Here is a 24767-nt window from a genome sequence, read left to right on the forward strand (position 1 = left end):
CCAAATAACATTACTCATTCAAACCATCTTCTGATGTGATGCCATATTTTCCTACATAACAATCACGACACTGTAAAAAGTAATTTCTCTAAAACTATAAGAATCAGTGGTTTGCATTTATTGAACTTCCCTGTTTATGAAATTTTGTTTTCTCCTGATCATATGAAAAAAAGTGATAAAATGACCAATTGCACAATGAGACATTTAAAATAAAATAATTTGGTCCGATTAATTAATGTATTAAGTTTCAATTAAAAAGAGCAATTTCATGTAGAAAGTTCATCAATAATATTGATTTTGTTCAATTTATTTGTATGGAAGATTAGGCTCACTGGTTTGCTGTAGACAGAATAACGGAGGATATAAGTGATCTATTAAGCACTCATTAAAAGTCAGCATTGGAGGGCACCAACAAAAGGTATCTTTTCTTTAAAAAGAAATGTCCCTAAATGTGAAAAGGAAAGGATCAGAAACATTGTTCTGGTTCTGCATTGACCCTGAGTACCACAAGTAGCTGCCTTTCTGCAGCAGCCCCCCATCCCCATCATGTCCCTTAGAACCAGGAAGTGAGTGTGCTTCTTCATCCACACCTTGCTCCTTATCCCTGAAAGTAACATGCAATTGCTGGCGACGAAACAATGACCTGATATCCCTCTTCCATAAATAAAACAAGGCAAGAGTGGAGACATAATGAGCAGTGACAGCTCACCCATACAGAGAACACTCTCTTAGAGTCTGATAACTGTTCAAAAGGCAACTCCTAGCCGATGATACGTTGCCGACACAATACAAGAAGTAGTACTTACAAATAAAAATAACACTCCCTGAATGTGAACATTTCACAACTTTTGCACTCTTGGATGTATCTATTTCTCATCAAGTGCAACATCAAATAGTGCAAATCTTTTTTTATTAAGTGATTCATCCTGTCTCCCACAGACTTACACAAATAATCCATAGTAGCTAAATGATAGTACATGGGGGTGTATGCATAATAAGGCTTGAGTGATGCCAGGTCTTAATAAATGAGGGTATTACACTGGTATAAGTGACTCATGAGATCCTACAACACAAATATAACATTTTTAATTCACCACTTCCGAAGCAAAGTCGTGACACTGGCATTTTTGACAGATTATATATTCCCCTTATTTTCTCCCTCTGCCTTTTCTTGGGACGTATTTGCTATGGAGCCCAAATGATCATTTCTCAGGTGTGGTATGAGCACCAACGGGTAGTTCAAAAGGCAGAATCTGTTCAAAAATGTTCGCTTTTCGTCGTGTTCCCCACTGAAATCCTCAAATATTAAATGGCTGCCAACTCCACAGAGAGAGTATTTGACTGGATCAATTTTTTTTTTAAGTGGTGACAGTGGACATCAAAATTAAAAACAGAAAACGCTGGAAACACTCAACAATTCAGGCAGCATCTGTTGAAAGTGAGAAAGTCCAATGTCTGGAAGGTGTCACACAAATCTGACATCATAATAAACTGCTGTCAGCAACATTCTGTAAAGTGCCTGACTTCCACTATGTTTCTGTGCACAACACAAGTACCTTTCTATAAAAAATAAAATTTAAATAAAAAACGAAGAGGAACAATATGCATCACTGAGAATGATTTTCATCCAAAGATTTTCTGCACAATTAAATAGTACCATATAGGAATTCCAAACACAAATCTGGTTGCTACTTTTGAAAACATCCGTGCACTAATGTAGAGACATGATCTCAATGAAACCTGCTTCTGTGTTGGGTCTCAAGCAAATAATTGGACGCTAAATGATTTGCGGCTCTTTAAGTCAACTTGTCAACTCTCCTTTGGGACTGTTCTTCCTCAGGCATGACGGTAAGCCATTCTTCGAGCTTAGCACTTTTCACACCATATCCTTCATCACTCTCGGAACCCATCCAATAGTTAAAACCTATTGATATTTTAAGACCCATTAATATATTAAGACCCCAGTCTTAACATATCTGATCACAGTTAAACTCCTGCCTCCTTTTCAGCTTAACAAATCCTGGCAGGTAGTTAATAGCCCAAGCCCTTTACTTAGCATCTTAGCACTTAGGCCTTCCTTTAACTTGGGCCTCTCTCCTCACAGCACTACCTGCCCCCACCCCCCCACCGTCCTCCAGCCAGTAACCCTCGCCAGTTCCAGGCTTGTTGCAGTGACAATGCTATTCTTCCTTTGTGAGCATAGACAATAGACGGTGGCAACAATTTATCAATGTCGGACAGCATAGTCATCCTGGTATACCTCCTATCATTCACAAAATGTTCCTGAGGCAGTCTCTACAATTCAATCAATAATGGAAACATTTTAGCTGATTATAATTTCCCATTTCTTCCTCCTTGGTGATTAATTAACTATAGCTAGAGTGGTTAATAGATGGTATCTAAAATTTACAAAAGTGCTGTCAAAATTTTTGGTCAGTGATAAAGAATACACACAGTAATCTCTGAAACAGGAATTCAGAACACTGTTTATGATGTCTGTGTTTTGTAATACTGTATACAAATTTTCACATGGCACCAGAAGTCTATTTTAAGCCATTTTCTAGTTACTCTAACCCCACCCTTAAAGAACCATTCTAGTTTTCCTTTCTCCCTTGAAGTTCTACAAAGTAATCACAAAAGGTTCACAAAGTCACCTGATTGCAGTATTCTGATGTAACATATCTCACATTCGCAGTGTTTGAGGAACTTGGGCTATTCCTACTGAATAGCTTGTCATATCGTATATTAAGGAATCACATTTTTTATAATAACGGCATTGATTTCATTCAATAAATAAAATTGATTTTCAAAACATTGATCCAGGATTCCCCAGACAGAAATATTTCAAATTCAAGCAATCACATCACTTGATACTTAATAATTCATGATTTCATTTATGAATACTTCCTCAGTGTAACAACAGAATGGTTACATTCTGTTCCTTCTTTAGAAATTTTCCAGTATATTGCCATTAAAATTAGTGAATCTGTAGTCTTCAAACTGAAGTCCATTCTCTCATTCATCAATGCACTGTTAAGTTATATTCCTTAAAGATAATTCATCCCCAAGCAGCTGAGAAAAATGTGGTGCACTATTAGTCAACTATTCTTCCTCTGAAACCACTAAGAAACTGCAATGATGATATCCACAGGATTTTCCCCCCATGAGCCATTCTCTACAAATATCAGATTTTTTTAAAAAAAGCAGAGAGTGGAACAATGGATGCCTTATATTGTGTTCAAAGGTCAAATAAACTTTTATCAAAGTACGTATATGTCACCACATACTATCTTGAGATTAATTTTCTTGCAGGTATTGACAGTAGAACAGAAGTAAAATTTAAAAAATGAAAAACTACACACAAGGACTGACAACCAACATGCAAAAGAGACAATCTGTGCAAATAATAGTGATAATAATAACAAATACACAAGTAAATAAGTAATATTGAGAATGAGTTGCAGAATGCTTGAAAGTGAGTCAGTAGGTTGTGGAATCAGTTCAGCATTCAGGTGAGTGAAGTTATTCGTGTTGGGGTGAGAAACAACGTGTGTGACAATTGTTGGGTAATGTACAAACACCCTGGGCCCAGAGATGAAAATACAAGCACTAGAATACAAGCTCAACATGAAAAATGCTTGAAGGCAGTCTTGGATTTAAACCAAGCCCCAAGTCTCAGACAAAAACAAATGATAAATTTTCAGAAGAAGTACTCCTACCTTATTCACTAGCAGCTGCTCCGCGCCATGCTTCAGAGGCCTGCCACTGTCATGACAGAAACCATAGTCTTTAATACTTGTACTGCTTTCATGGATTCTTGTCATCTCCAATCTACTTGCATCATTAGCTGAAAAAGGAAAAACACTATATATAATACAAAATGTCAAGGAGTGACCAACTACAACCTTTGTTGCCCAGCAACCTTGGTTTAACTCTGGTTAGTTCACTGGAGGTGGAAAGATAATTAACCACAATTGTGTCTGATAAAGCTTGACTAATTATCTGATGAATGGTTTTTTTTTGTGACACTATGGGCATACCATGTGAGTCACACATGCTGAGTAAGTACAAACTGCCACTCGGTGTCATTCATTTATATATAGTCACATATGTTTGTGAAGGTAGTCCAAATTCAACATCAGAAGAGCAAAAACAAGAAATGCTGGAAATAAGTTCTGATGAAGGGTCTCGGCCCAAGACATCGACTGTTTACTCTTTTCCATAAATGCTGCCTGGCCTGCTGAGTTCGTCCAGCATTTTTTGTGTGTTGTTCAGAAGAGCCTTCTCATTTCCTTTACATGATACTTCAAAAACCCAATCTTCTACATGCATTTATGTCCGTCGTAAACATGTTAAATAATCACCCATTACAAATGATTTTGAACCACTTTCCACTCCAGCTATATACCATTAGACTGAACCTTGTGACTAGCAATAGTTAGCAGAATGAGATTGCCATATCGTTGGCAAGTATGACTATAATACATACATTGGAAAGGTGCTATGTTGATCTGAAACTATTTGGTCCAAGTGTCATTGGATCCAGATTGAAATATAATATCTCCATCCAAAACAAAACCTGCCTTAACTACGTTTATTCCAACTGAAGGAACTTCTTCAGTCTTCCTTAAGTCAAAGACCAGCTGAAAGTCAAAATCATATATTTCATGACAAAATCATAGTTAAAAAATGCAGTATAATGTACGGATTAAATTATATTTCCCTATCTCCAACTGTTCCCCCTATTGATAGAATGGACTACATTTCAAAGGATTCATGACCTGAATTTCTGTAAAAATATATATTTTAATCCTATAGCTTCAGTTTATTGTACTTTTGGTGAAACATTTGTTTTCCTCAGTTGAAATTCCCACGTACTTTACATACAAGTCGTTTGTCTTAAAATTGGATGGCACCATGTTAAATTTAGTACTGATCACAGAAAATGGTTCTCAGAAAAAGTCCAGTGTGTCACAAACTTTGGTGATTTATACTCAGTGGCAAAAGCCTGAACAGGAATTTCATGATTCCCGACAGGGGCCACACTGAATTCAGTGCAGCTCTCAGCACTTCACTGCACAGCAGTCTGAAAGACACATCAGCTTCTAAAGCACATACGCCTTAGCAGCCAAACAACAGCAATACATGCCAAAGCGGTAACAGAGATGTCAAAGATGGAGACAATGCTCACCATCATTTAATGTGGTATGCAAATCCTGGTCAATGAGACAGGTGCCTGGAGGATGGTCAATCATAAAAACTGACTGGTAATCCCATGTGGAAAGGAGCATTCCCACACAATAAAGCAATATGGAGAGGGATTTAAAGTCCCACTTGATATGCCAGGGTGATCTGCACACTATTAATTGCACTTGCAGTGTCAGGATTCTGCATTTTCTGTCAACATCATCAGAAAATATAGTGATGCTTCTGTAAGATGTAACTAGAGCATAAAAGCTATGTTTGACTCAGTGCAGGTGAACCTGCAAAGTAGGATAGGAAGGATTCTTAAGCCAGGGTGTTATTGTGTGCTATGTGAATGGTAATAGTTGGAGGGTGGAGAAGGTAACTTTGCATTGAACATTTCATGGAATCCTTCAGCTATGGATACTCAGTAAGACAGCCGCCAGTAACTTTGCTCTGCCTGCAGCTCCTCTACCTCCTGCGGCTGTTCTGGCCCTGCCTCCGGACACCCAGCTCTGAGTCTTACAGTTCTCTTTTTGGCACGGTCTATCTAGCGTTCAAAGTTCAAAATACATTTAATATCAAAGTATGCACACATTATACAACTTTGAAGTTTGTCTCCTTACAGGCAGCCACAAAACAACGAAACCCAAAACAACCTTAAGAAGACCGTCAAACATCTAATGTGCAGAGAGAAAAAATATCTTGAAGAGAACATTGAGTAGGCACTATAACATCCACACTTGGTTATCGTGGTAGCAGACTGCAACGGTGTGAGAAGCAAGAAAAGCTGAGCCGAGCCTTTTTCCCGTTCCATGCGTCCCTCCAGAAAGCATAAGTCACCAAAAATGTCTCATGATTCACAACAATCTGCACAAAGAAACTGTGGAAACATCTCCTGTCAATGAAAAGATCTATGTTGTTCCTGGGCACCCACATGTTTGGGAAACCAGTAACACTGAAAAGTCTACGTGACCAAGTTGAAACCTGTTCCTCACTAAAATCAAAGGAAATGATAGAATTTTTCTGGGTGACCCCTCAGATGCAACAAAGGGCAGTAAGTAGGGGGATGTCACAGAGACCTGCTGCAACAGCTTGGAAAAGATGTCAAACATCAATGTGACCAGGAGGCATGAGAGTGTGGCTGAAAGAATTGGCTTAGAACGTCACATAGTTCAGTGAAGACAGCCTTGCCACTCCCGAATCTGCAGTATATTTTCCAGAGGAGTCCGGGGAGATGTGGTGTGTCCAAAGGCTCTGGAAGAGTAGGCTGATAGGCACACCATTGCTTTCGATCTTGAAATTCCAGGCCCACACAACTATGGCTGTAATGCTGCCATCAAAAACAGAATCTGCATGTCTCAACTGATGCATCCCTAGAATGAATATCCCAGCAGCACTTTGGTAGAGGAAACACTCTGTGTTAGTTTAGCACACCCTGTGGGCCTTGGAAGATGTTTGAGCAACCCTCAGTGATTTCTGAAGCTACCCAGCCAGGCTTCTGATGTCAGCAAGGATCTCCCTTGATAAGAGCAGCAAACTAAAGTGATGTGATAATGCAAAATATAAACGACTGGAAATCTCAGCAGATCAAATGCTATATGTAGCAGCTTAGAGCCATAGAACACTGCAACATAGAAACAGGTCATTCAGTCCATCTAGTCTGTGCTGAACAATTAATCTGCCTAGTCCCATCGACCTGCACCCAAGCCATAGCTCCCCATATTGTTCCCATCTGTGTACCTATCCAAATATCGCTCAAATATTGAAACTGAACCTGCATCGACCACATCCACTGGCAGCTCATTCCACATTCTCACCACTCTCTGGATGAAGAAGTTTCCCCTCCTGTTCCCCTTAAACATTTCACCTTCCACGCTTCACATGTGACTTCGAGTTCTAATGTCGCCGTACCTCGGTGGAAAAGCCTGCTTGCATCTACCCTATCTACACCTCTCATAATTTTGCCTAACTCTATCAACTCTCCCTTCAATCTTCTACGCTCCAGGGAATAAAGTCCTAACCTATTCAACTTTCTCTATTATTCAGGTACTCAAGTCCTGGCAACATCTTTGTAAATTTTCCCTGGATTCTTTCAATCTCATTGACATCTTTCCTGTAGATAGGTGACCATAACTGCACACAATACTCCAACATAGGCCTCACCAATGCCATATACAACCTCAACATAACATCCCATCTTCTGTACTCAATACTTCAATTTATGAAGACCAATGTGCCAAAAGCTTTCTTTACCGTCCTATCTACCTGTGATGTCATGTTGAAGGAATTATGGATCTGTTCCCAGATCCCTCTGTATTACCACACGCCCCAGTGCCACTCATTATGTAAGTCCTAAGCTGGTTTGTTCTCCCAACTGCAACACCTCATACTTGTCTGCATTAAATTCCACCTGCGATCTTTCAGTCCATTTTTTCCTGCTGGTCCAGATGCCACTGCAAGTTTTGATAGTCTTTCTTGCTATCCACTAAATCCCCATTCCTGGTGTTGTCTGCCACATTGCTGATCCAGTTAACCACATTGTCATCCAGATCATTGATATAGATGGCAAATAACTATGGACCCAGCACCAATCCCTGCAGCGTATCACCAGTCATAGGCCTCTAGTCAGAGCAGCAAACCGTCTATTGCGGCTGTTTGTCTTCCTCTGTAAATCTAATGTCTAATCCAATTTACTACCTCATCTTAAATGTGATGTGATTAAATCTTCTTGACCATCTTCCCATTGTCAAGGGCCTGGCTAATGCCAATGCAGACAACATCCACTGCCTTGCCTTCATCAACATCCCTGGTAACTTCCTCAAAAAAACTCTGTAAGATTGGTTAGTCATGACCTACCACACACAAAGCTGTGCCAACTCTGCCTAATCTGTCCCTGTCTATCCAAATACTTACAGTATATATCTGGTCCCTTAGAATACCTTCCAGTAGCTTTCCCACTACTGATGTCAAGCTCTCTGTCCTATAATTTCCTGGTTATTCTTTCTCAAATAATGGAATATTAGCTATCCTCCAATCTACTGGCACCTAACCCAAGGCTAAAGACTTTTTAAATATCTCTCTAGGGCTTCTGCAATTTCTGCACTAGCCTCCCACAAGGTCCAAGAGAACATCTTGTCAGGCTCTTGGGATTTATCCACCCTAATTTGCCTCAAGATAGCAAACACCTCTTCATCTGTAATCTGTATAGGGTCCATAACTTCGCTGCTGCTTTTCCTCACTCAATGTTTATCTTCTGAGCAAGTACAAATGCAGATAATTGATTTAAGGCCTGCCCCACCAGTAGCCGAGTTCACCAGTCTGAGCATTGCCAAGACATTCTCTCTGACTAGTAATGCTGCCCCTCCCTTTTAATTCTTCTCGCCCTATCACATCAGAAACAATGGAATCCTGGATCATTGAGTTGGCAGTTCTGCAACCAAGTCTCACTAATGTCTACAATCTTATAATTCCATACGCTGATCCATACCCTAAGCACCTCCTTTCCTACATTGCTTCTTGCATTGAAATATACACAACTCAGAACATTATTCCCCCTGAGCTCAATCTTATGATTTCTGACTTTGTTTGTAGGCAAAACAACATCTTTCCCCACAACACTCCACCATCTGCTCTGCCATTCTAATTTCTGCCCTCCCTGCAATCTGGTTTAAACCCCACCCCCACCCCGCAGCAGATCTTCCCATAAGGATAATAGTTCAGGTGCAAGCCATCCCGTCTGTACAGGGACCATCTTCCATGGAAATGCACCCAAAGATCCAAAAATCTGAAGCCTTCTCCCTCCTGCACTGTCTCCTTAGCCACATGTTAAACTGTTTCATCTTAATATTTCTTTTCTCACCAGCACAGGCAGCATTGTGCGATCACAACCCTGGAGGCCCTGTACTTTAACTTAGCAAGTACCTCCCTGAACTCACATTGCAGGGCTTCATAACCCTCCTACCCAGGTCACTGGTACCGACCTGAACCACAGCCTCTGGTTGCTCACTCTCCCACATAAGAATGGTGTGGATTCGACCCAAGATATCCATTACCCTGGGAGGCAATGTACCATCCGGGAGTCTTGTTCTTGTCCGCAGAACCTCCTGTCTGTCCCCTAACCAATGAATCCCCTATCACTACAGATTGTTTCATCTAGCCTCTCCTCTACTGAGTGACAGAGCCAGACTCAGTGCCAAGGTCCCAACCACTGTGGTTTTCCTCCGCTAGGCCATCACCCTCCCCCCCCCCACCCCCAACAGTATCCAAAGCAGCTATTGAAGGGAACAACCAAAGGGGTGCCCTGCATAGACAGTTCTTCCCCTCATGATGGTCACCTAGTTATCTGTGTACTGCACCTTGGGTGTTACAACCTCCCTGAAAGTCCTGCTGATTAACCCTTCAGCTTCCCAAATGATCTGGAGCTCATCCATTCCAAGGTCCAACTGGGTTCGAAAGAAACTGCAGCTGAATGCACTCCTTACAGGTGTAGTCATCAGTCTCCCTGCCTTCCCATATCCCACAAGGGGAACATTCCACTACCCTGCTTGGCATCCACACCACTCTAACCATGCAATAAGAAAGAAAGGAAGAATAACTAAATTTTAAAAAAACCTACCTATGGCCTTTGCCCCTTCTTGATGAAGCTTCTTGAGCCAAAGCCTGAACTCCCCATTCCCACAATGGCAGCTCCACTTAAACCTATCTTCTTCTTATTGGCCCTTGCTTAGTGCCTAATTATGCATAATCCAGCATTCTTCAGGAACTGTGGCATGCAGAATATACCAACTGCCCTGCTCATTTCTTTTGAACTCTCTCCCCCACTACTCAATCCAAAGTCTCCTCAGGAACTGTGGCGTAAAGAGTGTCCCGATTGCCCCCACTCACTTCTTTTGAACTCTCTCCCGCTTCAAAAAACCAGAGTCTCCTTGGGAACTGTGGCTTGCAGAGACAATGGCATGACTGTCATTTTGGGTTGAGGCACTGCATCAGAATCATGAATGTGATGTGCTTCCATTAATACTGTTTCCACACAGATTTAATATAGAACTTAGGTCCAGTGTGAGTGAAAATGAGTGTTCTATATTCAGTGACGACATTTGGTGTCCATCTGATGCTGGAAGGAGGTCGGGTACACCAATTTAGATCACACATGAATACGCCTAGTTCAGTTCTGTGATTGGCACAACTGCACCAGAAATGATCATCGGTACTCTTAAATTTTGCAAGATTAAAGCCTAATAAATTGGTACCATGCAATGTAGATTCTAGAAATTAAATCTGTGAACCCTGTTTTTCTCACATCAGCAGATCAGGAATCTTTTAGACTAAAACTTATTTTGCTGCTCTTTCAGCTTTCCCAGCATCCTTTCTCCATGGTGTTGATGACCTACTTCCTGCTGTCTGTTTATATCTCCTGTCTAACTATCAGTGATATGTAGAACCGCTAAGGCTTTTGCCAGCTGACTTTTCACCATCTGTTTCTGTACCTCTTCCAATTGTTTATATTTCTTCAATTAGTTAGATTCAACATTGATTTCTGGGGAGAGGAGGCTGAATTGTGGGAAACAATCAATATTTGTTCTTTCAAAGAATAAAAGGTTCACATTGAAATATACAAGATTCTGAGGGGGCTTGGCAGGGTAAATACCATCACTTAGTTTCCCTGAGTGATATAACCTAGACGGAGGATACACATAAACTTGGAATAAAAGGTGAGCTTCTTAAGACCAAATCAGAAAGGAGAGCAAATTCAAAAAGTCACTGAATAAGTGGACAAGTTTTGGAAATGCCATGATTAGACTGTAAGGCAGTGAAGGGAGTGGAACAGTAAAAAAAATGTTTCAGGGAATCAAAGTTGTGAGGTAAAGGGAATTTAGCAAGAGTATAAAAAGAGAGCCATGGTAGCATAGAATAGAACAAGATATGATATGATAATAGAGAAAAAAATACAGAGCTCAAGGACAAATCAATTATTGTGAATTAAATCATTCACGTAAAAAAAAAAGAACCCAGACTCAAAGGGAGGCAGAGGATTAAAAGTTTTGCTTTAGGAAATAGGACAGTTGGAGGGAGGGAGCTGTTGCAAACGCAAGAGCAGAAAAATTAAAGATTGCATGACCAGGTAAGTAAAAAGGACCAACAGATGGACCAGAGGCCAGCCAAAATGTGGAGCAATACTCTGAATGTACTCACAAAAGCAAACAGTTTATCTTAATAGGGGAGAGATTAGGAGCCAAGACTTAATTGTAGGGTAGAAATAATCTGGAAAAAAGTCCAAATTCTGAGGTCCTATGGTGGAATATAATTGAATCAGTAATCGAGCCATAGATTTATATAACGAAGTAACTGGTCTTTCCATCCACTGAATCCATGCTGACCATCAAGCACAATTTATATACACATTTCCTGATCTGATCCTACTGTGTTTTCCCCACTTTCGCATCAGCTCTCCCAGAGTCAACCACTCATCTCCGCACCAGGGCTAATTTACAGTACAAATGGCCAATTAATCCTGCATCCTGCACATTGTTGGGATGTGGAAGGAGACCAAAGCACCCATATAAAATATATGCAATTCACAAATAAACTCCACACAGACAATATCAGAGATCAATATCGAACCTGGGTCACTGGAGCTATAATCTCTACAAAGGCGATAACTCTTTATCTAGTATTAGTTCAGCACAACATTTTGAGCCAAATGGCCTGTTCGTGCACTGTGTGTTCTATGTTCTATGTTAACATACATAACAACTCTAAAATAGGCATTCATGAAGTCTTGTTGACCAAGCTGCAGCAATAGTAATGTACACAATCCTCATCGTTGCCCTTGTGGCCTTGCATTTCCCTCACTTTGCAGTTGCATTCACATCAGGGGATCAATGCTGCTTTAATGAAAATTGCAAAGTGGCTTGCTTGCAGGAGCACAGCACTTACCTAAAGAATCGATCTGGTGGATCTAAAATATAAAACCATATATATTCAAAATAGCATAAAATATTCAGAGGTACTTACTGTAGATAAATTTGATAAGCACAGAAAAGACTAAAGCTCTGCAGTCCTGCTATATCTGGTCATGTAAGGCAGTGGACAACTAATAAATAATGCAAGGAGGATTCCAAAATCATTTTCATAACAGAAAGTCCTAGTATGTGAGTGCTAAAGACAAGGCTGAAGCATTTGCAAACCATGTTCAGTCTGATTAGATGAATCATCTTTGTGTCCTAATGAGATATTGTCATAGAAGCTCATCTTCAGCCAATGTGATTCAATCCATGCACTATAAAAAAGCAGTTGAGACCACTAAACACAGCAAAAGCTACAGCTTCATAGAAAATCTGAGCTGTCACACTAAAAACCTTCCCTCCTGAACTAGATGAGCCCGCAGCCAAGCTGCTGTAGTAGTTACAACACTGACATCGACCGGACAATGTAGAACATTTCTCAGTTCACAAGAACAAAGAAGACTCTGAACAGGTTAGTTTGCCTGCTCTCCACCACAAGCAAAGTGATGGAATCAGTTAACAAAATGTTATCAAGCGGTACCTACCCCAATAAGCTGATCAACAATACCCACCTTATTTTATTTTTGCCAGGCCCACTTGGCTCCAGACTTCATCAGAAGCTTGATCCAAATATGTAGCAAACAGCTAAAATCTCAAAGTGAGGTGAGAGTGAATGCTTTCGACATCAAGGCAAGGTGACCTTGGTAAGACTGATGTCAATCGGCAGCAAGATTTAGGACACTCATTCCCATTCTTTAGCCAAGATGTCATCAATATTTTAGGGCCCACTAGAAATTCAGGTGGAACAGCTATGCAAATATTACAGCACAGGTCAAGGGCTGATACATCTGCAGCAAGCAACTTGCTTCCTAACAACCAGAATCTTTCCACCATCTACAAGGGACAATACAGCAGTGCAATGCAGTGCAGTACCCTCCACTTGTTAGAATGAGTTCAAAGCAAACAAATCTCAAGAAGCACGACACCATCAAAAATAAAGCAGACTGTTTGGCACTTCATCCATTACTTTCAATACTTACTTCCTCCACCACGGCTGCAATGCATGGCATTTGTGGGATGCATTTGAATTGCTCACTTTGACAATATCTTCAAAACCTGTTATGTCTATCAGCAGAAAGAACAAGGGCAGAAGGTGCTTTGCAAATCCACCATTCGTGGGTTCTCCTTTAAGTTACACACCATCCAGTCTTGGAAATGTGTTGCTGGACTTTATCAGCACTAGGTCTGAATCCTGCAAACTCCCTTCCCAACATCACTAAAAAGACTGCAGTGGTTCAAGAAGTTGATTCATCTCCACTGAATTCTCAAAGACAATTAGTGATAGGCAATAAGTGCTGACCAAACATGAATGTCTATAGCTTCTGCAATTTTGAATTGCAATTCCCAATATCATGGTAGATCAGCATGCACTCACATAGAATTAAAGCAAGAATCACCCAAGGTGCGTGCAATATAATTTTCTTAAATAAAAGGCAGACGATGCAAAAATACAGACACATAAAGAATAATCCAATGCAGCATTCTTTTCTTAAGCAAAATACAATTAAAAGAGGAAGTGTTATTTAAGATCACAAGGTCTGCCTCCTGTGTTAAAATCAAAAGGCTTTCAGTGCTGTTGGAATAGTCTCAGCCAACAGGGAATGGTAAAGAACAAGACCTCCATTTGGGCCTCAGAGGGATCACTCAGTCAGGAACTGGGTTTTGGAATTTGGAACTAATCAGGTGATGAGTTAGAAAGACTTTCACAAAATCAAACGGTTCATAAATCAGAGAAAGGTACAGCATTATAATTAGCACTAGGGCCCACTTAATCCATACCAACCATGATGCCTCTGCACACTAATCCCATTTGCCCACATTGGGCCCATATTTTCTGCTCCTTTCCTATTTATATACCTGAACAAATGTCGTTTCAACATTGCAATTCCATCTGCCTTCATTGCCTCTTCTGGTAGCTCACTCCAAATATTCACCACCCTCACTGTGAAAACTCACCTGAAATTTATTGCATTTCCTCCATTTTAGTATGAATATCAACATACCCCTCCCTTAATTCTCCAGCTTCTTCTTCCTGGTCAATACCATAGAAGTATCTATTTAAGATGTCTCCATGTTTAGAGCACCCATTCCTTCCTTAGTTATCATCTTGCTTCTAATATACTTATGAAAGGCTTCAGAGTTCTCTTTAAACTTGCTTGCCAATGTAATTTCAATGTCTCATCTACTGTGGATGTGGGGTTAAGAGAGAGATTAAGGGATTAATGGGTTGGAAGGGAGGAAGCAAGATGGATGATACGGAAGTAAGGTTTTTACCCTACTGGGCCCCACTCCTGTGCTTATACTAAGACATAGTTATTTGGTATTGCTGAATGATGGATGGTCTTGCAAACCAATTTATTTCTCTCACAATGCTTTGTGAGCATTGCACAAGGAATTGTGTCACACCTTCCATCACTGACACAGCAATTGGAACACAAGGGTGACTCACATGAGGAAGTCCTCATGTAGATTTCTTAAAGGATGCAGAACAATCCAGAAATAGTTGCTATTGCATTTCACCCCAGGCCAAGTCAATTATTAACTGAGTAATGTTGGAAAAAAACAGGATTAACTGATTGAATTTCTAGGTCAGAGTGTTTAAGAAAATGAAGTAGCGGAAGTTTTTGCAATTTTTTTAGTGGAAATCAGTATAATGTTATCAAGGTGCATTCAAACATTAAAAATATTATATTTTAGATATCAATGCAGTGAAATGAAGAAATGTGGAGAGAGCTCTGATTAAATGCCTGAAATATAAACCTGAGTCTCATTCAGAGCAGGTTTGGGAGCTGAACTGTCACATAGAGATAGAATAATGTTAAAGTATAACAGAAATTAAAGACAAACAGTATTTAAATTCATTTTGAAACATTCTGGTTCTGACTTTCAGGATCTTTGTGATTAGGCTGGTCCATCAACATCCTGAAAGAGGAGCGATAACCTACTGAAATGTGGTTCTTCCCTGCATCAAGATAAAATATGGACCACCTTTTTCAAGCTTTACTTCAAAATTAAATTTGCTTGAAAATTGAAAAGTGGAGAACTTCACGTAATGAGTGGGAGTTGCTTCTTAAAAATGTTTTGATTGCTGCCATTATTGTTTTACAAAGTGAGCTGCTGAGCATTTGAAAAATCACCTATCTTGTGTGAAATTGGCTTAATTATCAATGCTGATGATTTGATATCAGTAAAGAAAATTAATTTATATTCTACTTGTGCACATTAAAATCAACCTGTTTTAAATTATACATAACATTTGTACTTACTAATCTGGTATCTAAATGAGCAATCAGCAGAGTGGAATTCATAATGAGGAAAAGGGGAATGAGAACATTAAATCTACAGAACTTTTATAGTGAAATACTATTAAAGGTATTACATATTTCTGGTAATGTATTGTCACAACAAAATGTGGAACTTTATAGCTTGTGTCTTTTCTGATTATTTTTACCTAGTAGTAAGTTCAGGGCTTCACTGCAAGATCACCATTTACTACCCTCCCCATTTGTCATAGAGAGGTTAGTGTTGAGTTCAATTTTAGACTATTGAGGCTTGTACATTGAAGGGGTTTTGACACAGCTGTTGGATACAGAACTCTTGGATGTTAGCTCAATGGCAAGGAAGGAACAGTGATGTACTTCCATGCCAGGACTATTGAAGTAACCCGATGATCAAATGTACCATTGCTCAGCTTGCAACACAGTGACAGCGATCTTGCTTTAAAGTTCCAATGAGTTGTCTATACACCTTCTGAATATTTATTGAATATAATTTTCCATCCTTTAAACAAACGTTGAAAGGAGAAGTCCTTGTCATACTTTAGACAATAGACAATAGGTGCAGAAGTAGACCATTTGGCCCTTCGAGCCTGCACCGCCATTTTGAGACCATGGCTGATCATCTACTATCAATACCCAGTTCTTGCCTTGTCCCCATATCCCTTGATTCCCCTATCCATACGATACCTATCTAACTCCTTCTTGAAAGCGTCCAGAGAATTGGCCTCCACTGTCTTCTGAGGCAGTGCATTCCACACCCCCACAACTCTCTGGGAGAAGAAGTTTTTCCTTAACTCTGTCCTAAATGACCTACCCCTTATTCTCAAACCATGCCCTCTGGTACTGGACTCTCCCAGCATCTGGAACATATTTCCTGCCTCTATCTTGTCCAATCCCTTAATAATCTTGTATGTTGCAATCAGATCCCCTCTCAATCTTTGTTACACTATCAATTAGGAAGGTATTTGTGGGGGGTGGGGAGGTCCTACTTGCAGAAAATCAGATCCACACCGAGCACCTTCAGTGCTCTGTCATCTGCTATGAATGCTTAGCATATGAAGGCATCTGTCACACCCAAGATGACCTCACATGGTCATTTGATTAATATTCTTGGCATTTCTACATAAGTACTTTTTTCAAAAGAACAGCATGCATAACCAAAGATGTGATCAGGTATTCATATGGTAACTACAGATGAGATATTTTTCCCCAGTGTTCTCCAGTGGTATAATCAAGCTATCCCTTTTTTTTCACAGAACTGCTCTGTCTGAAGTTTATTACACATATTCATCTTTCTCCATAGAAAGCATTCACCAGTAGCATACTTAAATTTGATTGGTGCTCATAGATCTGTTCTTTCTGCATTCAATTTTCTTTAAATCATTAATCATCTCACTTGTGTCCCGGTGCAATCATAAAAACTTGAAGCTGATTGTAAAATCATGGATTGATACCTGGAAGTATGATGTTGTAGCTATTAGTGAAACATGGTTGAAGGAGCGGTGCGATTGGCAACTAAATATTCTTGGATTTCATTGCTTCAGGTGTGATAGAATTGGAGGGACAGGAGGGGGAGGTGTTGTGTTGCTTGTCAGAGAAAATATTACGGAGGCTATTTGGGTGGAATTGAGGAATGGGAAAGGTGTAGTAACACTTATAGGGGTGTATTATAGACCACCTAATGGGAAGTGAGAATTGGAGGAGCAAGTTTGCAAGGAGATAGCAGATATTTGTAGTAAGCACAGGGTTGCGATTGTGGGAGATTTTAATTTTCCACACATAGACTGGGAAGCCCATACTGTAAAAGGGATGGATGGCTTGGTGTTTGTAAAATGTGTGCAGGATAGTTTTTTGCAGCAATACATATAGGCACTAACTAGAGAAGGGGCCGTGTTGGATCTTCTGTTTTGGAATGAAATAGGTCAGGTGTTGGACATATGTGTTGGGGAGCACTTCAGGTCCAGTGATCACAATACCATTAGTTTCAATATAATTATGGAGAAGGATAGGACTGGACCCAGGGTTGAGATTTTTGATTGGAGAAAGGCTAACTTTGGCAAGATGTGAAAGGATTTAGAAGGAGTGGATTGGGACAATTTGTTTTATGGGAAGGATGTAATAGAGAAATGGAGGTCATTTAAAGGTGAAATTTTGAGGATACAGAATCTTTATGTTACTGTTGAAAGGAAAGGTTAAAAGTTTGACAGAGTCATGGTTTTCAAGGGATATTGGAAACTTGGTTAGGAAAAAAGAGAGATATCTACAATAAATATGGGCAGCATGGAGTAAATGAGGTGCTCGAGGAATATAAAGAATGTAAGAAGAATCTTAAGAAAGGAACTAGAAAAGCTAAAAGAAGATACAAGGTAGCTTTGGCAAGTAAGGTGAAAATAAATCCGAAGGGTTTCTACAGTTATATTAATAGCAAAAGGGTAGTGAGGGATAAAATTGGTCCCTTAGAGAATCAGAGTGGACAGCTATGTGTAGAGCTGAAAGAGATGGGGGAGATTTTGAACAATTTCATTTCTTCAGTATTCACTAAGGAGAAGGACATTGAATTGTGTAATGTAAGGGAAACAAGTAGGGAAGGTATGGAAACTATGACACTTAAAGAGGAGGAAGTACTGACGCTTTTAAGGAATATAAAAGTGGATAAGCCTCCAGATCCTGACAGGATATTCCCTAGGACCTTGAGGGAAGTTAGTGTAGAAATAGAAGGGGCTCTGACAGAAATATTTCAAATGTCATTAGAAACGGGGATGGTGTCAGAGGATTGGCGTATTGCTCATGTGGTTCCATTGTTTAAAAGGGGTTCTAAGAATAAACCTAGCAATTATAGGCCTGTCAGTTTGACGTCAGTGGTGGGTAAATTAATGGAAAGTATTCTTAGAGATGGTATGTATAATTATCTGGATAGACAGGGTCTGATTAGGAACAGTCATCATGGATTTGTGCGTGGAAGGTCATGTTTGACAAATCTTATTGAATTTTTTGAAGAGATTATGAGGAAAGTTGACGAGGGTAAAGCAGTGGAATTGTCTATATGGACTTCAGTAAGGCCTTTGACAGGTTCCACACAGAAGGTTAGTTAGGAAGGTTCAATCGTTAAGTATTAATATTGAAGTAGTAAATTAGATTCAACAGTGGCTGGATGGGAGATGCCAGAGAGTAGTGGTGGATAACTGTTTGTCAGGTTGGAGGCCGGTGACTAGTGGTGTGCCTCAGGGATCTGTACTGGGTCCAATGTTGTTTGTCATATTCATTAATGATCTGGATGATGGGGTGGTAAATTGGATTAGTAAATATGCAGATGATACTAAGGTAGGTGGCGTTGTGGATAATGAAGTATGTTTTCAAAGCTTGCAGAGATATTTAGGCCAGTTAGAAGAGTGGGCTGAATGATGGCAGATGGAGTTTAATGCTGATAAGTGTGTGGTGCTACATTTTGGTAGGAATAATCCAAATAGGACATACATGTTAAATGGTAGGACATTGAAGAATGCAGTAGATCAGAGTTATCTAGGAATAATTGTGCATAGTTCCCTGAAGGTGGAATCTCATGTGGATAGGGTGGTGAAGAAAGCTTTTGGTATGTTGGCCTTTATAAATCAGAGCATTGAGTATAGGAGTTGGGATGTAATGTTAAAATTGTACAAGGCATTGTTGAGGCCAAATTTGGAGTATTGTGTACAGTTCTGGTCGCCAAATTATAGGAAAGATGTCAATAAATTAAAGAGAGTACAGAGAAGATTTACTAGAATGTTACCTGTGTTTCAGCACCTAAGTTATCGGGAAAGGTTGAACAAATTAGGTCTTTATTCTTTGGAGCGTAGAAGGTTGAAGGGGGGACTGGATAGAGGTATTTAAAATTATGAGGGGGATAGATAGAGATGATGTGAATAGGCTTTTTCCATTGAGAGTAGGGGAGATTCAAACAAGAGGACATGAGTTGAGAGTTAGGGAACAGAAGTTTAAGGGTAACACAAGGGGGAATTTTTTTACTCAGAGAGTGTAGCTGTGTGGAATGAGCTTCCAGTAGAAGTGGTGGAGGCAGGTTTGGTATTGTCATCTAAAGTAAAATTGGATAGATATATGAACAGGAAAGGAATGAAGGGTTATGGGCTGAGTGCGGGCCAGTGGGATTAGGTGAGATTAAGCGTTCGGCATGGACTAGAAGGGCCGAGATGGCCTGTTTCCGTGCTGTAATTGTTATATGGTTATATGATTGCCCTGAAAACCGTGGAGATACATATCAACTTCGGGACTTCCACCCATTCCATACACTCACCATCAAAAACTCTTACAGTTAGCACCATTTCAACATTCAGGTTCCTGGACACCATTATTTCTCAAAACCTCATGTGGGAGAACCACATCTTCTTCGTCAACACAAAGGTGCTGCAGAGGATGTACTTGCAACAATTGGTAGAATTCCATCTTTACCAGACCATACTGGTGCCAATTCTACACTGTAATCATAGAGAGCATCCTCACATCAGCCTGTTTTGGTGCAGCATCCTCTCACAACTAGTGAAAAATGCAGCAAGCTGTAAGTTCAACAGAAAAGGTCTTTGGCTGCAGTCTACCATTACTGCGTCTTGTATGTGCACAGGACAAAAGCAGGCAAGAAAAATCATCATGGACACTACCTACCCTGCTCACTGGCTTTTCCAAAAGCTCCCTTCTGAAAAGTGCCATGGAGCTATTAAAACAAAAACTTCATGCCATCTTAAAAGTTTCTTCTCCCGGGCAATTCATCCGATTAACCATTCTAGTTAGTGCCCCCAGACTCTCTATCTGTTACCCCCATGCACTGCTGTTTACATTTTAAATACAGGCTGGTATTTATGTATTTATGCACATTTTATTCCCTATCCATACTTTAACCTCTAACTTTATATTTATTTAATTCTTTGCTCTTTATCTTGTTGAGTGTTGAATGTTGCACTCAAACAACACACCACAGCAAATTCCTAATGAATCTAAATGTATACAATGAATAAAGTTGATCCTTGATGCTCGATTCTATAATACTACCCCTATTCATGATTCTTGTGGGCTGAATGGTCTACAATACTAAGAATCAGGTTTGATATCACTAGCCTCTGTCATGAAATTTATTGTTTTGCAGCATCTGTACATTGTAATACTGTATATAATAATAAAAATATAAATTCCAATAAGATACATATATTTACAGCAGTGGACTAAACATGTATCCTTGAGGTGTGCCCGTGTTGCTAGTCAGCGAGTAGTAGATGTTATTCCTGATCCACACAGACTGATGAGGAAGTGAAGGATTCAGTTGCAGAGGGAGGTGCAGAGGCCCAGGTTTTGGAGCTTGTTGATTAGAACTGAGGGTATGATGGTGTTAACCATTGAGCTGTAATCAATAAGCTACAACCTGACCTAGATATTACTGTTGTTCAGGTGATCCAAAACTGAGGGAGGGCCAGTGAGATTCTACCCGTTGTATACTTATTGTAGCGGGGTCAGGTCTTTGCTTGGGCAGCAGTTGATTCTAGCCATGACCAACCTGTCAAAGCACTTCATCACAGTAGATGTGAATGCCACCGAGCGAATGACATTGAGGCAGCTCACCCTGCTCTTCTTGGGCACTGGTAAGATTGTCATCCTTTTGAAGCGGGTGAGAACCTTCGACTGCAGCAGTGAGAAACTTAAGAAGTCCTTGAACACGCCTGCCAGTTGATTGGTACAGGTTTTCAGAGCCCTACCAGGTTTCACCATCAGGGCTTGATGCCTCCCGAGGGTTCACCCTGTTGAGAGATGATCTGACGTCGGGCTCCAAGACAGGGATCACAGAGTATCCATATCCTGCAGATCTTGCGTTTCCTCAGGAATGAACCATCCAAGATTGGGGATCAGCCTTATAGATCATCTCTGCACTTCCTCCAGTGCTTCAGTATCTCACTTGTTTCTTGGCAACCAGAACAGGATGAAAAATTTAGCATGCATTCCAGCTGGAACACTATAAAATTTGATGACTGCATCTTCTAACTTATGTTCCAGTTTCAAGTATTATTGTTGAATAAGAATATCATATCTGCATATCCATTTGCATTTACTGACTGCTCATAACTCATTTCATATTCTTCCACTATTAAGCAATTCGGCTTACTAGATGTAACACTTGCGATGAAAAAGGGTAAACCATTAAATTTGCGAGGCTGTTCAACCAGATTATTCCTTTATCTTAATTTCAATTCCTCATACTGTTCATCACTTACAAGCAAAATAACTATCCATCTCTTCTCCAGCCATTTCAATTGGCGTTACAAGTACAGCCAAATATTTTCCTGCATGTAATCTAATAGTGTTTAATTTAATTTCTAAAATTACATCTCCTCATTTTTTTCCTATACGTAAGAGTAGTTGTTAACCTATGTTCATTTCTTTCAATATTTCAATTACTGAGATCAGATTATACCATGACCATGTTCTCTCTCCAGTGCCTATAAAATTATTCACCCCCACCTCTTGGAAGTTTTCCTGTTTATTGTTTTACAACATTGAATCACAGTGGATTTAATTTGGCTTTTTTAGACACAATCAAATAAAAGGCTCTTTTATGTCAAAGTAAAAACAAACGTGTAAAAATTTGATGACAAGCTTGTGTGCTAGTTCTTTTTGATCAATTGAATTCACAGTTTTACTCCAACTGAAGGAGACGCCAGAAGAGAGAGGAAGCTTGCTCTTTCATTATTTATATGTGATTGACTTCCCTTAATTCATCTGCAGAGAGTTGGACACATTGACCTTCTTTCATTGCTCCTACTTTAGGAATTTTCTTTGTGCTTATCCCTTTCCATTTCCCCATGCATTTGGTTGCCTGCACTTCACAGCTGTGGTTTTGAACCCCTTCTATTACCACTCAAACATAATTCCAACTCCAACCCACATCCATGTCCACAAATCCACAAGTTCAGTGTCCTACCTCCTCAATGCTCCAACTCTTCACTTCTTGTTTGCTTACTCAATCATATTCCCATTCTGATCTAAAATCCCCCCTCAATTTTCTCAACTATTTATGCACTTTGTCCGTGCCTTCCTGTGAAAAGTCATTTCTATTATACGCAAGACATTGAGTTTCATTTGCAATAGATTTGTTGCAAAAGACTTAACATAACTGGCTGTCATTGCAGCATCAAGTTAAGACACATTTTTCAAACCCTACTGTTTGCAAAGAGAGCAGAGCTTTCTGAGATAAGGTTAGCTCATTAACTTTTGGCTAAAGTTGATTTAATTGAAGTTGGTGGAGGATAACAGTTAGGTTGAAAGTTTGGGTTTGCAGTAAATGCGATGACATGTATTTCATCCACTGAATCAATTAACACAGGATTGCAGCCCAAAACGTCAATAATTCTTTTCCTCCCACAGATGCTGCTTGAGTTAAAGTTATAAAACATTTATGTGCTCACCTGTTACTGCTAACATTTGGCTTTTCCACCCAACCTGATCAAGTCCAATTGGCGTGCTTTGGGACAAGTGGAGAGGCTGGATACTATGGGAAACTGCCCGGAAAGGTGGAACATGGTGTGGTGGTGGTGGGCGGCAAGTTGCTGGCTGCAAATTAAAAATATTCATCAGATGGTGCAGAATAATTATGATAAATGCTGTGAATATCTCAAACAGAATTTAATAGTCCTACTACCCTTCCGGCTGATGATCAATGGTATTTTCAAAGCAACATCCAGTGTCCCAAGTGACGGTGAAATAACATTGATTATATTAAACATTTTATTCTAAAAGTGGTATTGAATGGGTTCACAGCTATTGTCCTTTTGTCTCACTGTTGGCATTCTATAGATCATTACCAATTGACTGGGCTCAGAGTCAAGCTTCAAGAGGAAAATGTTGACAGAGCCACTCTTGGAACCACTCTTCTAATTACCTGAGTTATGAATGACAACTAAAAACACTGGAGGGAAGAAGCAACATTGTGTTGCCCTCCCCACAACCCCCTCCCCCCCCCCCCCCCACCCACCGTGTTCTTATTTTGGCTTCTTCCACCTTCCTTTCCAGTCTTGATGAAGGATCTCAACCAGAAACATCAGCAGTTTATCCCTTTCCATAGATGCTGCCTGACCGGTTGAGTTCCTCCAGCATTTTGTGTGTATGGTTTATGTTGTTCTGCAACTATTGACAGCATTGGTTCCAAGAAGTTAGGGCAGCCCTTTGCTTCACATTCTGTGATCTTTTTGTGAAGAAGAATGTTTTTATTTGGCAATGGTATTCCGCAGTCCCTTTAAGGGTTCCAGATTAGACTGTTTGGAGATATAGTTATACTAATGATTCTTGTGATTATGGCATTGGATATGTAATTTGCTTGCTAGATTGCATAGACCTAACTGGACCCTTCAGAAACATGGCAAGCTCCTTACCCAAGCCCACATGTGTTGACTACATTTTGTGAAGGTCAAAGTATAAATAATCCAAATAAGTTAAGGTAGAGAAAAGATTGAAAAATAAATCTACACAGCTTGATTTGTGGGAAATTCTAAATATGGCTTTAAAAGCATGTCACTCAGAAAATAAAATGATAGGAACACACACAAAATGCTGGAGTTTCTCAGCAGGCCAGGCAGCATCAATGGAAAAGAGGAGTCAACATTTCAGGCTGAGACCCTTCATCAGCACTGTAAAAAATAATAAGAAAGAGTAAGAAGGTGGGGGGGGGGAGGGGAGGAGGAAGTGCAAGGTGGTAGATGATTTGTGAAGCCAGAAGCAGGGGAGTGGTAATTTGTTACATTTAATTTGTTGCAATATTATTGAGATTTCTTTTCCTCAATCAGGCATAAAAACCAACACTGGCAACCAAGATATTGGGCAGAATTTCCAGCGCAGTACTGCTTACTATTGTCTGTCAGATGTTGAGACATCTTGAATGAACCATATTGGGGTTATCAGTAAAAAGTGATTAAAATTCACATTGAGAGTAAAAACAAAAATTCAAGTCCACTTATCCATAAATTGGTTAAACAGTAGATCAGTGTTAAACTCTCCATTCAGCTCCACACAGTTGCTGGGTTATTTATAACTTGGAAAGATAAAATTAAGTTATGTAATAGCAGTAACAAAAGTGTCAATTAAATCATTCTAAGTAGCAATGTGGGGAGTATCTTAATATTGCTGTTAATGAACAACAATATATCATGCAAGCATTTTAATGTAATGCTATACTGATATTGCAGCACAGTTCAAATTCCATTGACAGAAA

At 39.8% G+C, this 24767-nt stretch overlaps 1 protein-coding gene across 1 annotated transcript in view; it reads right to left on the reverse strand.

Annotated features, from left to right (window-relative positions):
- The window catches only part of arhgef9a (Cdc42 guanine nucleotide exchange factor (GEF) 9a), a 295537-nt gene that overhangs the window by 243809 nt on the left and 26961 nt on the right, over nucleotides 1-24767 (reverse strand). The window contains exons 4-5 of the mRNA XM_059976966.1: nucleotides 22969-23113; nucleotides 3720-3847 (exon numbers count right to left, since the gene is read on the reverse strand). Coding sequence (XP_059832949.1) covers nucleotides 3720-3847; nucleotides 22969-23113 — 273 coding nt within the window. The remainder of the gene's footprint in view (nucleotides 1-3719; nucleotides 3848-22968; nucleotides 23114-24767) is intronic.

Source organism: Hypanus sabinus, chromosome 8 (genome assembly GCF_030144855.1).
Source record: "Hypanus sabinus isolate sHypSab1 chromosome 8, sHypSab1.hap1, whole genome shotgun sequence".
Taxonomy (NCBI): domain Eukaryota; kingdom Metazoa; phylum Chordata; class Chondrichthyes; order Myliobatiformes; family Dasyatidae; genus Hypanus; species Hypanus sabinus.